Source organism: Lissotriton vulgaris, chromosome 6 (genome assembly GCF_964263255.1).
Source record: "Lissotriton vulgaris chromosome 6, aLisVul1.2, whole genome shotgun sequence".
In the NCBI taxonomy this organism is placed as follows: Eukaryota; Metazoa; Chordata; class Amphibia; order Caudata; family Salamandridae; genus Lissotriton; species Lissotriton vulgaris.
Window position 1 is genome coordinate 922,614,310 of NC_141694.1, and position 16,659 is coordinate 922,630,968.

Consider the following 16,659-nt stretch of genomic DNA (forward strand, 5'->3'; position numbering starts at 1 on the left):
ACGCATCTAGGTAGATGCGTCACTTTGTAAAGCCCTACGCCACATTATACCTGCACCAGGTATAATGTATGCAAGGGGGCGTATTGACGCAAGGAAGGGATGTAAAAGTGACGCAGTGAAATCTATGAGATTTGACTGCGTCACTTTTAGGACACCGTTGCGTCAAAATCTTGCGCCTGCCTCCCAGCAGGCGTAAGACTGAAGCAGGCCCTTTCACATGGGGCATTCCCCATGTGAAAGGACACATTGCTGGAGTTGCGGTACTTTTGTGACACACTCCAGCAATGCGTCACTTTTGCGCTTACAGATACGTCAGAAATACTGACGTATCTTTAACTCCTTGCGACACGATGCGTCATACATTAAATATGACGCATCAGGAATGTCGCAAGGAGTGCGCACTGAGAAGTGACGCATCGCTGCTTTCACGCAGCGATGCGTAATTTCTCATAAATGAGGCCCCAGGCTCACTGCAAAAATGCTGCACCTCCGTGAGGCTGGCATAACAAGGTGAAATATCTTAAGTTCTTCTGATTACTTCCTCTTTCTACATGTACAGCACACATGGAAAAAGGAATATGCCTCTAAGGGTTGTTTTTGTGCAGGAACGCAAACAATCCTGCCCACAACACAGGCTCCCTTGCACCATTGTGCAAGCAGCCTGCATTGGCGCCACTGCACCAGCACAATGAGAGATAGCATAAGTGCCCCATATCTTAGTAGATATGACATATTTCTACTCTCTCTATTTCACCCAATGCAGCGTAGAAAGTTGCCTTGCTGAGTTGTGTGGCATGAAATGTTAGTAAATTTAGCCCTCCGTTCGCTGTGATCTTATTTCGGTTTTGTGTTATTATTTGATGACAGTTTTCTAGCTCCTACAGCAATCATTTTTTTAATACTCCCAATCGGTCTGCATTGTGTCTCTTGACTGCCCTCTGCACCATGTAGGCCATTCTCGCTGCATACACCATTGTCCTCCTTTTTTTGCAGAGGCCGTACTGTGTTTTTGTTTCAGTAGTCATGCATGAATATTTTGACCATGAACTAACTGAGAATATATGGCTTATCAGTGAATTATCATTTTAACTGGATTGGGCCTCCAGTGGCAAGGAGTACTGTGTTGCTATAAGTCATCAACAAATGCAAACAGCATTTTCTACACCACAAATATATGACACCTCATTTCCCTTGGTCAATTTCAGAAGAATTTGGCCTGTCATGTGTGCAAATGTTTCTCAATAAAATTTATTGGATAATTTTTTTTTTTCAGTGCTAATGCTGCAGACCTCCAAAACTGAGATATAATTCTTTCCATACTGTACTGTAATGCGATAGTGCTCTCGGCAAGTGACTTTGCTCCTCTGACTTCTATGGCTAAAAGTGCTGTGATGTTTTTTAGCCACTGCTCCTTCGCTCAGACTAATAGACAGCAATAACCACACGTGTGGTGTGGAAGCTTTAGTTGACTTGTTTTATGGTATAGAGGTGAACCTCAAACATGTTAAAAAACAGAACCTATATGAAAATCCTCTTTTCCTCATGATCAATAATTGCTCTGCTTCTTAGAAGAAAAGGAGACATTCTCTGTTGAACAGATTTTTTGTAACATACATTGAGGAGAAGGAAGATTAAAATAGTGAACTGGAGTCCTTTTCCCTACTTTTCCAGTCAATGCATACTGGAAGTAATGGGTTTACATAGAATAATAATTAAGTGATATTGGGTACCCCACTAGTCATTTTTGACATGTAGAGGTTTGTATTATTATGAGGTCAATCAGAAATGACGGCTATCTCTACTATCAACTTTGTGGTTCATCAGGGAATATTTTCTGTAAACTGCACGTGTGTATAAGTCATATTCGATTTCACTGCAATTGTTTAACCCTTTGTTCTCGAATTCTGGGTAACTGGCGTTCATTCAGAAGACCACATTGCAGAGAGGGCAGTTATACAGTATTTTAACATGTTTTCCTAGATTATCATTTACAGGCAATATTTGTATTGGGAGCCATTACCACGGATGTGAAAATGCCTGGTATGTTTTGTTAGCAGAGATCAAACAACATTTATCAAAGGAAAGATATACAGTTTAGGAGTGAGTGAGCAATAGCTGACTTCTGGATGTTAAGAGTACCATCACCTGGGCTCTACGGATGCTGAAGCCAACACAAAGGATCTTCAATGGTTGGACATGCTAACCATCACCAGTCCAAGAGAAATCTGGCATCAGGTCGAGTGTGTAGGCGGAAAAAAGAGCTTTAAATATTTATATTAGCGAAGAGCATCTGTGCAAAATATGCCCTTCCCCTTTTTCAAGGAATCGATCATTTCACGCGCCTTGCCTTGAACTGTGCTTCCATCTTGGCAATGCCGAGCGCCACTAGAAGCAAAGATACCACGCAGACTTCCACAGGATTCTGAAACTCTTGAGTACCAAATCCTGCAGCATTTTCAGACCACAACAAATTCATGGAAGCTCACTCCTCTTGCTACAGTCCAACACACTATAACTTTAAAATTGGAAATATCCTATCACTAAATCTAAGACAATAAAGTTGAAAACAGTAGAATTCACGTTTGCCTAACATTTCTCACTTCAAGTTGAGAAACGGTGCATTAGTTGGTGGAAGTTATTTTTCTTGCCTTTGATTCACCCATTGTCTTTTGTTGTTAAGCTGCAAAGGCTTGAAACAGCTCCCCCACTTTCTGTGGTACATTTTGTTTTGTCCCTTGGATTCGCCGCGTCTATGACCTTTGGATATTCATGACTTCCCCTTTGGATATTCATGACTTCCGGCATGCCCAACGAGGATCCTCAGAAGGTGCCGGAGCTCTCTGAAGCAACAGGAAGTTAGTACCTCCCATCATTATTCTCCTCCAGGAAAAAAAGAACCAGCACAGACAATAAATCCTTCTTCTTCATTCAGATATTTCTCAAATGTCTCAAGTCATAAATTAGATATGTCTCCCATCAAATAATTTAAAAAAGGAGGAATTAAAGTAGACAAGTTATGTCTGGCACAAAGCCAGCTAGCAGCCAGTTACTTCTGAATCTCAGTCATTGTTCAAATAGTATTAAAAAGAGAGGATGGGGAGAGGGTGGTTTTAGGAATTTCATGTGGCGGAACGTCACACCAACCCAGGAGTGTTCAAGATAGATAGTGCCGAGAGAGGAGTAGGGTTGACAGGGGCAGAAAACTCATGGAGGCGAGGGTCCCATGAACAGTGAGCAGTCACAACTTCTCGGTGCACCACAGGAAGAGACACGAGCCGCGTTGTGTATATTGCACAGGTAAAAAGGAAGTCTCCCTGGACCACAGTCTTTCCACTCACATCAGTTTCCCCTGCACATGGGCAAGTTCACAAACGTGAAGACGTTGAATTCCGTTAAGATGGAGAAACACAGGAAGATGGCATACAAGAAAAGGCACGTCACTCCAAGCTTCTTGTCCAGCTTCCATTTGTTGATGTGGACTCCACATACCTGCAGCAGAGATCAAAGGGAAAGAACGTTTAGTTTTCATTTTGTCCCAATGTCAGAAAGAAACACACATTTACTTTGGACCTGTCTAACAATAGCCTCTATCAGATAAGAATAAGACATATTGTATTTCTAGATGAAAAAAATATAAATTTGCTACTATGAGATTTGAGAAATGTTTTTTTCCACCCCAAAACAAATATATGAACTTTTCTGTGCTGGCTTTCAGTTTGCAACTGACTGGTCTGATTTATGAAGGTATGCTGTGGTATTCATTCGCTTTTTTTCTAGCTGTGTTTACAGCCATATATTAGCTTCATGCTATACTTTCAGTTCACTGTAACCTAATGGTATTCCAGATTATAATATGAAAAAAATCCGGCAAACATTACAAATATATGGATGGAAACATGGCTGGCATAGAATGGCTTAGAAATCTGGGGCAGAAAATCAAACTGTACTGCTGCAACAAGAACTCACTCAACAGAACGAATTTCAGTGAAAAATACAAACATATTTAATGCCTCTACAATACTGAGCCATAGCTATAAGGAAAAAAAAAAGTTATACGTATAATCAAAGTCAAACTACCTATTTTGAGAAATGCTGTTCGGGTAGGGGGTTCATAGGGCAATCAGAGACTAATGAGCTCCAATGTTATGGCCTTTAACTTCTGGTGTGAGGCGAGGAGCTCATTACTGTGGACTGGCAAAGGTAGGGCCAACTGTCCATTTTAGCACTCAAATCTTAAGACAGCTAGGTGAAGCAGTCTAATGCGCTCTCTTCTGGGTCCTGGAAACTGAGGGCCTCATTTATGAAAAGTGCTACATTGCTGTGGAAAACCTGCGATGCAACACTTTTTAGTGCACCCTCCTTTGTGACACCTTGGGAGCGCCATATTTACTGTATGGCGCTCCATGTCATAAGGATATACAGATATCTGTATGCACAAAAATGACACATTGCTGGGGTGTGTCTGAAAACAGACGCAACTCCAGCAATGTGTCCTTTCACATGGGGTAAGCACCATGTGAAAGGGCCTGCGTCAGTGTTACACCTGCTGTGAGGCAGGCATAAGGTTTTGATGCAGTGGCGTCCTAGAAGTGGCGTACTGAACTCTGATAGATATCACTGCACCACTTCTATGAGGCTTTCTTGCGGTGTTACGCCCACCATGCATACATTATACCTGACTCAGGTATAATGTTACGAAGGGGTTAACAAAGTAACACAACCTACCTAGATACATCAATTTCTGAATATGGCGCAAGGTGGTACATTATTTACTGCTCCAGTGCATCAACAAAGTGATTGGCTGGCGGCGTAAACGTGCCGTATGGGTCTCATAAAGAAGCCCCTGAAAGTTAAGTGAAGCACAACAATAACATTCAACTGAGTGTACAGCCACTTATTTTCTTTAAAAAGGAAAAGTACTTTCTTGCGCTCGCAATTAAATGCCATGCACAAAGCTATAAATACGTACAAGATGTTAGTGGGTTTAAAATCCCTCTTAACGGGGTCTCCCAGAATGAACAGGCTGCAAATCATCTACCCTAAAAATGTATCATAGAGGGCAGTTGACCCCGTCAATCTAGTATGTTTCTAGTATGATATCTGTAAGGTACCATGTGAAGGTGTGTGCTGAGAGGCACTAACCTAGAAAAACAGCAGTACACACTCATTTTGAGTTATCGCAATGACATCAAACTTTTCACAGTTAAAAAGATAGCCTTATGCTGTGTCAGGACATTCACATTTTAACCTAAATGCATACTGTCTGGGACAGTGCATTTCACATTTGAAGATCATTATCTACTAGTTTTAACATAAACATGAGGTCTCATTTTTAGGACATTTAGGCAGACCTCATGTCAACTTAAACATTAGGTTAATCATTAAAGATATAACCTTTAAGTTGGCCATTCCTCAAATATATACTTTCATTTGTTGAAAAACCCATTACAAGCTTATACGCACCAGCCAGCATTCATGTCTTGTCCTAGCTGCCACAGCTACTCCTTTACTTTGTACTTTTCTTTTTATGCGGTTGGCCTAGAGGCTTTTTTACCTTACCCTAACACAGGTGGTTGTTCTTTTCAGTGTGGTTGCAATTGTTCCTCCATGGTACACATGATTTAATGGCATTCAAGACCACTCAAAGGCTCTTAGGGCCAAGCTGCAGAGGTTTTGCCACTCAGCTCTCTTTGCCAGGTGGTGGAGCCTACTGTTACGCTCATCCCATATGTTCACTTGTGGTTTCCTCAGGCTGGGAAGAAATGGTCAGTGCTGGTAGCTGTCTTAGTAGCCTGGTCAACCTCTATTAACAAGGACATAGGGAGAGGTCTTGGAGCTAGTCTGTGGAGGAGGAACTAACTTATTTGGTTCCCCTTAGTTATGGAATTTGAGGGTAGCATTTCCTCACATGAAAAGGGGGAATTGGATTTGCACTGAGCACATATCATGTTCTTCCAAGGACACACCACTTGTGTCAAAGGCTGTACAACATTGGCTGTGTTTTAACACTCAAGCAGAGACAAACCACCTGCAAGTATTGGCCACCTTGTACTGCAATACCATCATACATTGACAGGACTGGAATAGGCTTGTGGGCAGTGTGCAGATCCACTTCAAATATTGGTATACAAGCTCTTGGGGGAGCTGGAGGTTGGCTTACAGGCCCCGAAGAAAGCATTGATCAGCAAGTTCTGTCCCCCCTAATAGGATCTTTATTTTTCTGTTGGATTCACAAGGATGAACTACTTCAACATCAGCTGCACTGTGAACAGGACTGGCCATGGCGGGCACCGAGCATTTCCCCGGTAGGCCGCTAGGGTGGGGCCATTTTTGTTACCGGGGTCAGCAATATCGGCCCTCTGTGACAAAATCAGCCGAAACCGGCCCTTGCAAACTGCTATGCTGCACTCCCCCTCACCCCAGGTCGGGTCGACGGAGCAGTTTGCCAAGGCCGGTTTCTGTTCCCAGTCCGGCCCTGGCTGTGATTGAATGAATGAGAAGAGTTTCTATAGCACATCAGGGACCTCATCGGCACTGACTGTACACTGCTTAAGATGTCAGACCTACCAGGTGAGAAAGGTAGTGAACAACCATGTTTTTTTGCCATTACAGAAAAAAGAGTGCAAAGAAAATCTTCTGATGGCGAGTGGAAAGAAATTCAAAAGCGCGAGGGGAAGTAGTAGAAGGACCTGCCCCAGATCGAACTGAAGTGACATGAAGTGATAAAAAGATTGGCAGTCATGGAACAACAAGTGCGAGAAGGAGACTAGTGGCTTAGGTGGTCATGGATGAATAGTGGCTCAGTAACAACGGCAAATGTTCTTATATGTGCCACAGGAAGCCAGTGAGGAGACTTCAGATGATGAGAATTTATGGGTATGAGCAAAGCTAAGAATCAAGGGAGCAGCCATATTCGGCAGGCATTTAAGATAATCAATCGTATACAGAGGTAGGTGGAAATACAAGTCATTACATCAGTTTACTCTCCAAGAAATTAAGGCCAAAGCATAATCTATAGCAGGTCAAGTGTAACAAACGTTGAATATTTCTTAATGTGTGTAGAAGAAAGTATCAAGAACAAGTATGTTTAGAGATGTTTGTCCAAAATGGCAAAAGTTGGTTGAATATGTTTGATCGATTGAGAGCATGGATAAAGGGAATATGTGCACTCCCTATGCCACATGAGCCCCGGACTTGAGTACTGGGGGAACACTTCCCACGAAGAAGATCTCAATTTTCTTAGAGTTCAGCTTCAATATGTTTTTCCCCATCCATCAGCAGATGTCTGTAAGAAACTGTTTTAGAGATTCATAGAGGCCGTGGGTATCAGATTCTGTGCCGAAAGAGAAAAATATCTGGGCATTGTTGGTGTAGCAATGGCAGACTTCATCATGGCTCCTAATCAGGTGCATTATTGGGATAATGTAGAAGTTAAAACGTGTAGGGCTCAATACAAGATAATTGAGGTACACCATAAGGAACTGGGTCAAATGTAGAATGGAATGGGCCCCCGCTTGCATAAAAAAGGAAAGCCAATTAAAGATACTGTCTTTCACTCTCAAATCCATGAGAGAACAAGGAGGTGATGGTGCGAAACAGTGTCTATTTAAAGCAGCAGCAATGTCAAGTAGAATCAGCATACCTGGTTCCCCTCAGTCTAAAAAGATGTGGAGATCATCAAGAGCTGCAAGCAGCACAAATTTAGTTCAGGCATTGGGTCAAAATACAGCTTGTGTTGTATCCAATAAGCAGTTGAGGAAGAAAGATTCTTGGTCACAGTTGTGTACATAGGGGCAGATTTACAAGCCCCTTGTGCCACTAGTGCGTTACTTTTTGTGACGTACCGGTGCCGCATTTTACTGCTCCATATTTACAAGGACAGGAAAAGCCACCCTGCATGACTTTTCCTGTCCTGATAAATATTGCCCCTTTGCACGCATAACTTTGCGTGAAAGGGGTGTTCCATGTGTGTTGCTGTGGGTGATTCCACGGAACACCCATGGAACCAGACATATTTCCAGATTTACGAGGAATTGTGAATCTGGAAATGCTTGTGAATGCTACACCTCCTCAGGGGAGGCGTACGGAGGCGCAACAAGGAGAAATGTATTCATTTCTCCTCTTTTTTTTTCCTCTTTCTAAGTGTGCTGAATTCTGCAGCCCACATAGAAAGAGGAAATCACCTCTAATGATTGTTTATGTACAGGAAGGTGTCCCTAGTTGCGAGAGTTCAGCTGAGAGAATACAGTCAGTATTAGAATTATAGACTGGAGAATCAGAGTGACTGGTAGAAGGATAGTTTGGAACATAGTTTTGAGCCCTGTGCATGGATGATGCGAGAAAGGGCACAGATAGGTTGGTGCGCCCACAGCACGTCTGCCTCGGCAGATCTTTTCGCGTGCTCTGGCCCCACTGATGAGGCCAACACTAGGAAGAAGGAGCCCTGGCCAAGGTAGCAAAAGGGAAAGAAGATAGGAGCAGTCAAAAACAGGCGCCAAGAACTCCTTCTGCTGAAGCAGCACTGGGGACCACCATCCAAATTAAATGTATTATGAAATCAAGTAATAAAATGCAGTATTATAATTTAAATAAGAAAGTTCAGTAGTGCTGGAGCTATGGACTGCCTTTCACCGCATTCAGCATGATGCATTACCTTTGGTTGAATAAACAGGTTTGTGAACAGTGTGCATCTCCACCATTCCATGCTGATGTACAAGCTCCTGTCCCTTGGGGTAGCTGGTTGCTAGTTTCTGGGCTCTGTGGCTAACACCTGTGAGCTACTGGATACTAATACTCATCAACTGAGTAGGAGTCATGCTCCCCACCAAACAGAACAGTTGATTTTCAATTGAGTCCACTAGGGTGAAACATTGGGGGCAAAGACGTACAAAAAGGGTGAAACATTAAACCTCTAGGAAAATGAAACATACTCTTTCAGTGAATTTATCTCGATGCATTGCAGAGGAGGACTGCAACAGGCTTGTTAACAGTGTGTAACTTCATCTGCAGATAATGATATTCGTTTGGAGAAGGGACTGCCCTACAGTAGCAAGCTTCCAAAGAAGGGATATTTTTTAGTTTATAGACTCCATTCTGCAGAGTGACAACCACACTGATTAACATGATGATCTGCATTGTTAATGTGACTTATTCCTTTGACATGGAATTGATGAAGTAATTGATTTCTGGTAAATGGTTTTATATTCATAGATTTTACGGATAACAGGACTCAGGTTGGAACTCTAGAGTCACAGGACAGACATCCAGTAGAACAAATGACAATACACACAGCGTTGGGATAATGTAGTTGGGATAATGTAGAGATTGGATCTCTAGAAAGATGCTGTCAATGGGAATTAAATGGAAGTTTTCTGTACATTTTTGCACACACGTCTCTAAGGCTTAATGAATCAGGATCCAGGGTGTGTGACACAATGAAAGCAGAGGATTATTGTGGCAACAGGATTACACTTATTGATAGATTAATAGGGTCTGAATAGGTTTAGAGGTCTTATCTATTTATGTGAAGTGCTTCATTTGTGTCAGTGGTTGAATGCCATGGGCACAGGTGCTCAGGATTGGGGACCAGGTCTTGTTTTTCATCATAGAAAGTCATGCCATGCTTCCTGACTAAGGGCCGTATTACAGGTTTGGTGGTATGGGAGCAGGTGCCACACCACCACCCTGCTCCCACACCACCAAACTCAACAGACGACCACCCCCACCAGATTAGGAATTTCTCCTGATCTGGCGGTCAGTCCCACGGTGGTGCCGTGCTAAGGCTCATATGCAAGCTTTAGCCAAAGCCCGTTCCTGCACATCATGGACTGTGAAGTCCATGCCGTGCAGGAACAGGGGGCATGCACACCGGGGGCACACCATGTGCCACCCTGCATGCATCCCCAGGTCTTGAGTCAACAGGGGGACTTGTAGGGCTCCCTTTGTTTCCTCACAGTCACACTTTTCATGGCCGGCTCACCGCAATGAAAACTGTGGCCGTGAGGAAACTCAAAATATGATTGGCGGTGCTGCAGGGTCACCACCAGCATATTGTGAACCTCTGACTGCCGCACCACTGACAAGGGATCACGGATCCCAGGTGGTTGTAGTAGTCCAATGGCGGTCCAACAGCCAAACTCGTAGTAGGGCGGTTGCCGCACATTCACCGTGGGATGGACTACCAAAGTCATAATTAGGCCCTAAGAGACTCCTTATCACCTGCTCATTCAGTTAAATACTTCAATGCTCCATGAATTTCATAAGGGGAGACTGCTCATTTCAGAGTGGATCTGACAGAGGGCGTGATTCTGCTGATACTATGGGCAAGGCTGACAATAAGAAGAGGAATATATATGATTATACTGCCTTTCAAGGAGGTACTCAAGACAACAGTCTGCGGACAATATGCCTGAGTGGGGGAGCCTTTAAGCAGTTCTTCAGGTCACTTAGCACTCCACAGAATCTGCTAATCTGCTGGGAGGAAAGAATGATGTGAAAACTAGTCTAAGTCAAAATGTACACACAGTTGGAGTTAAGCTGGATCTGATACAAAAACACTTGGACCTCATGACAGAGAGAGTCAACTAAATAGAGAGCTGAATGAGTAGAAAATGACCTTTATTCTATAATGGGGAGGATCCCGACACTCCTTCATGACCTCAAGGCTTTCTATGCTGCACTTGAGAACTGAGATGGAAGAGCCTGCAAGAACAACTTTTGACTGCTTGGCATGCCAGAGAAGGTTGAATCAGGATGTATAAAGCCATTTATGGAAGAGTTGACTCAAAAGATACACACTGTGGCTATGCTGTTGGATTATTTCTTGGTAAGAAAGAGCTCACACGTCACTGGTCCCAAAAAAGAGCCTGGGGATAATCCCAGAGCCAAAATTGCTAAAATCCTGAATCCTGAACAGTAGGTTTTAAGACTTCATTCTGAGGGGTACTATAAGGTGAGTGCCTACCCTGATTTTACAGTTGTGGTTCCCTGGGCTCACAGATATTTTGGCCCAGTGAAACAGGTGATCTGGTATGCCATGTTGCACTCAGCCTAGCTTAATAAAATAGTGCAGGACATAGCTCACTTTTTGTTTGAGGCAGTTGCAGCACTTACATTTGTTGAAAAACTGATCTGATAATCATAAGACTTATCTATCCTGCATCATGTTGTTCTATTAAGTAAAATCTGTTTTAATGCCATGGTTGGAATTAATTGCCCTTCAGCTGTGGGAGCGTGATGGGTACTTTATTGAACTGTGTGTGTTTTTGTTTTTTCAACTAAACTTAGGGGGTGATTATGATGGTGAAAAGACCGCCACTGCAGGGCTGGCGGTGGCAACTGCCAACCCTGCGGTGGCGGTCCTTCTGCCATCACACTTTTTTCCCACTGCCAGATTACGATGGCGGTGGGTATCGTGGCAGAGCTGGGCAGTAGTATGGTGGCGGTGATAGCAGGCACCGCCAGCCATATTGTGATATGGGTTGTTACAGGCCTTGAAAGGCTGTCAGGGATTGGCTTTGGAGGACTGTAGCAGGCCCCCTGGTGGGTGGGTGTGTGTGGGGTGCACTTAGGGGGTATGATGGAATGAGAAATCATGATTGAAAAACTACTATAAGAAGTGTGAAGAATAAAAACACTACATTAAAATACAAAAAGTGTTGGAACCCTCATTTCGCGCTGAGGGGAAACTGTGTGCCCATAGGGATGGATCTAGTGACTCACTAGGAACACAAGTGTTTTCAATATTGGACGTCCAGGGACATTGGATGTTACCTACACTGTACCAAAAAACTTACTAGAAAATACTCATGTGTAAATCGCTGTGCATTTGCCTCAATATTATTATTTGTGCACTTAGGGGGTACCCATGGTACCCCCTGCAGTTCCCTGCACCAAGTGGCAGGCACCGCGTGCTGCCTGCCAAGTGGTGTAGGGAAATGCTGTTCATGCCCTTTTACCATTGCGGACGGTGCAGCAGCCAGCAGCACCGCCCGCAATGGTAAAAGGGCAGGATGTGCCCGCTAGTATGGCAGGCGCATCCTAATTGGGCCAGTGGGACCGCTGCACATCTGGCAGTCGGTCCCATCACTGTTATGTCGGTCTCATCACTGTTATGGTGGCGGGCGGACTGATGTGCGCCCGCCATCATAATCAGCCCCTTAGGGGTGGAAGGCCCGCCTTGCAGGGCCAGCAGTTGCCACCCCCAGCCTTGCGGTGGCATTCTTTTTGCCATCATAATCACCCCCGTGGTGTTTTTGATTATGCCCCCCATGGTGAAACATGCTGATCACCTGTGCATTTCTATTGTGCACCATGAAACTGGTGTGATGAACCACCTATCCAGTTAGAGGAGGCTGTAGCGGCTGGTGGATGGTTATGTTGGTGGTGAGAGGAGGTTAGTGGAGCTGGGGGAGAGAGGTGATTTCCAGCACTGCATCAAAGCTGATCTGTGATTGATCTATATGACAGCCAATGCAAAGACAGGACAGTGAGGAGTTTGGAGACCATGCCGCAGCATGGATCACGTCATGAAATGGTTCACAAACCCTTGTTTTCCTTGGGCTCCTTTATGTGTGTCGTGTTGGAATTGATCTTTCCACAGCTGGTCTAGATGCTTGATGACTTCAGTGTGGACTGAGGGGAACTGTGATTAGGCCACTGAGGCACATCATGCACATTGGAACTGCCTATTTGACAGATAGCAAGCTATATTTAGATCAGTTTACATATTATGTGATTCACGAGGGGCAACAGAAACTAAGGAATGAACCCCTCACAGTGGAGGAGTTCAAAAAGGCCATTTCTAATTAGCCAATGATAATGCTCCAGGCCCTGATGGTATCAGTATTGAATTCCGTTATGAGTATTCCGATTTGGTGTTGCCACACATGTTGTTAAGTATGCAAAAAGGTGATGGATGAAATGCTTGAATTATCTAAACCTCAGGTTACTCGGGCCACATTCCAATCCATTGTTATATTGCACACCATGTAACCTCAGTTTGGACCCAGCTATATGAAAAATCAGTTTTGACCCTGCTCTAATTGGAACAGTCCATCCCAAACTGCCAAGCCAGGTCCTTCCTGATCCAGAACACAGGCAACCCAGGACAAAACTTATGTGCATATAGCTTCCAGGGGTGATTGTTTATGTGCTGGAAGGGACACCTTCCTGCACATAAACAATTGTTACAAGCAATTTGCTGTTTCTATGTGTGCTGCAAAATGCAACACACATGGAAAGAGCAAAATATAAGGATAAAAGAAGCATCTCCCCTTATATTGCCTGCTTAAGACCAGGTATTCCCTGGCAATTTCTTTGGCGCTGTATCATACCTTGTAAATATGGTGCAGCATCAAAAAGCAATGGGTGTTGTGGCAGAACGCTCACTGCAACACTCATTGCACGCTCCTTTCACAGTAAGTGCTAGGTGAACAGGACCATTATTTTTAAGGCGGGGTTAAGCCACAATAAGTGGCTTAATTCTGCCTTGTAAATAAGGCGAAGGATCTGAAAAAATGACGTTTTGGTGGCGTTAATTCCTTGTAAATATGCCCCATTGTTTTGTCCTTCCTTCCCTTTTTGTATGATCCTCTTTGTGCTGTCAAGGGTGCACTACATGGAAGATTCCTATTTTGGGAGACACAGGGCTAACTGAAGTTGGGTGGGAGCCACTGGAGGGAGGGGAGACATGTGCTGCTGTACACTTTAACCCCTTCGATGCGTGTGACAAGGTCAACTCGTCATGGGCGTTACCTGCGCTGTGCGTGTGACGAGTTGACCTTGTCACGTAACGCGGGATTTTCAAAATCGTAGCACTCAGCGGGAAAACCGCTAGCACGCATGCAGTTAAAGGGTGCTCTTTGATTCAGAGAAAGATGATTAAGAAGGAGCATTGCACATCTCAAGAAGGAGATGGGGCAGAGAAAAGAATCATAAAGGCTAGGGCTGAGGCCCTGGGATAACCTTACGAGACACATATCACAGTAGCTGGCATTTAGGTGTAAACCTCTAGTCACTCCCATGGCCTGTGTTGTGGGGTTATCCGATTTGGAGTTATTCTTGTTGTGACAGACTGCTTCCAAGAGGAAAAGTGCTCAGGCCAGAGGAGAGGGCACTTCAAAAGGAAGTAGACCCCAAAATAAACTTCAAAGACTGAGACTCTAAATTACATTTGGTGTCTGGAAAAGGACTAAAATAATGGGAGCTCGATGCCCTGAAAATTGTCAACTATCAAGCAGCCAGTTGGGATGTGCTAAGAGGGGAAGCTCTCCAAGACTTATGTTTTTAACTAGGAACAGGGGCCAAGGCCCACCAGTGTCCCAGCTTGTCAGGGGACATCACTCATGGACTTGAGCCTGTCTGCTTGCCCAGATTAGAATGCTCTGTGGGGATGAAGAGCGCGCTGGATGGAGCAAGGTCCAGTGAGGATCCAGTTGATTGGATCTACGAAGTGAGGGGTGAGAAGACGTCTACTGTACTGATTAGGACTTGGCCCGTGTGCAGAGAAAGGTTAGTGTAAAATCCCTGGACCAGAAAAAATCATCCTGGGACCGGCTTTGGGTTCATAACCCTCATCAGCCAGGCTATCTTGAACCCAGTGGCAGAGTTAGCAAGGGACCCACGTCTGGGCATACCCTGCCAACCTATGGCGAACAAAGCGATACAAAAAGGGATGATGAACGGAGCATTTGAGCAAATCAAACACTCACCCACAGTCAACTTATCTGGGTTTAATCCATCATCATTCTTTAGCTCAATCAGTCTGACCCTGTGCCTCATGGGAACAGTCCAGCCCGAACTGCCAAGCCATGTCTTCCCTGGACCGGAAACAAGCATCCTGGGACATTTGGCAGCTTCCTCGGATGTCTGTCTCTTTGAGTGCCATCCTTTGTGAATGAGAGAATACCTCTGAGAGAATAGAATCAGAAGCTAGCTCAAGACGCCATTGTTGCTCATCAATGATTCCTACATCAACTTCACACACACGAAGATCAACATCCTCACAATCTTCGTCAAGAGCATGTACCTAATATCAAAATCATACTCTTAGAGAGCTATGACCCATTTTGTTATTCTGCTGGATATCAGGTCAATTCCTTTTTTGGTGAAAGTCTCACAAAGAAGCTTATGATCATTTTAACTAGGATCTTGGTACCCCACAACATTTTATTTAACTTCTTAATCGCCCAATATACTGCCAAAGCCTGTCGTTCAATAACAGAGTAGCGGGACTCAGCGTCTTTGAGTCCCCGGAAAAGAAACATGATGGTCTTCAACCCCTCTTCACCTTCCTGTTGGAGAATGGCTCCCAAACCTTTGAGGCTGGCGTCCGTTGTAATAGTGGACATTTTTGAGGGGTCAAAACTCTTCAGTTTAGGAGCGTCACTGAGTTTTCTCTAAAGAAATCAAACTCTTGATCCCACTCTTTAGATCAGTTGAAGTCTGCACCCTTCCTCAAGAGAGCCATCATGTGAACACTACCTTCGGCAAAGTTTTCGACTAATTTATTATAATATTCAATCATTCCTAAAAACTTAAGAAGCTCCTCCCTGCAGGAAGGGGCAGGCATGTGAGTAATAATGTCAACCAAATTGGCCTTAGGAGCAATCCCCTCACCAGAGATTGTGTGTTCCAAGTAATGAATGGAGAACATACCAAATTGACACTTCTCTGATTTGATGGTAAGATTGGCATCATTCAACCTCGCTAATACCATATTAAGACAATCATAATGCTCCTTATAATCCTTCCCAAACACCAGAATATCGTCTTGGTAGACGCAAACCCCCTTACAACCTTTAAGTACTTTTTCCATTACACGCTGAAAGACAGATGCCGCCGACAAAAGGCCAAATAGCATCCTTACAAACCTAAATGTCCCAAAAGGTGTAATAAAGGCTGTATAGTCCCTTGAGGATTCCACCAGTTCTATCTGGTGATAGGCTGAGGCTAAATCAATCGTGCTGAAAACTTTGGCTCCCCCTAGCAATACAAACAGTTCCGAGGTATTTGGAAGAGGGTAATGATCAACTACAACGCATTTATTCAACTGTCTTAAGTCCACACATAAACGAAGAGAACTATTGGCCTTGCGACCAGCTACAACCGGAGCCAACCAATCTGTCCCTTCGACCTAATCAATGATTCCTCCTTGCTTGAGTTTGTCCAATTCCCTACTCATTTCATCCCTCACTGCTAGGGGAACACTCCTAACTTTGCAACTGGAAGGTTGAGAATCAGGGCAGAGATGTATCTCAAGCTTGAAGTCTTTGAGGCATCCAAGTTCATCCTTAAAATCTTTAGGAAAAGTTTGCTGGACAGTAGTCTCAATGTCAAGATTAGAATCTACAACAACTGTGTTCACATAATCCTTAACTTTGATGGGACAATTGCTACTCGGTTCAAGCATAACACCAAGGTCCCCTTGATGGAACCAACTGATGATACTGCCACCTTTTTTCTGAGACATAAATCTTTCCAGAGGTGTAGCGGTCCTTGTACTCTATGAGACCTACAACGTACCCACGTAGTGGAATGGACTCACCACCATAAGCCAAAGGACGAATGTCCGGTTTAAAAAAAGAAGTCTTGTGTGCCAGTTTATTTTGATAAAAGACTCTAAAAATGATGGTGATTTTGGCACCCAGGTCGAATAGA

At 44.0% G+C, this 16,659-nt stretch overlaps 1 protein-coding gene across 1 annotated transcript in view; it reads right to left on the bottom strand.

The window, feature by feature from the left end:
- Nucleotides 1-1,259: 1,259 nt before the first annotated feature.
- The window catches only part of SLC24A3 (solute carrier family 24 member 3), a 1,194,917-nt gene continuing 1,179,517 nt past the window's right edge, over nucleotides 1,260-16,659 (bottom strand). The window contains exon 17 of the mRNA XM_086926908.1: nucleotides 1,260-3,489. Coding sequence (XP_086783034.1) covers nucleotides 3,340-3,489 — 150 coding nt within the window. The 3' untranslated portion in view covers nucleotides 1,260-3,339. The remainder of the gene's footprint in view (nucleotides 3,490-16,659) is intronic.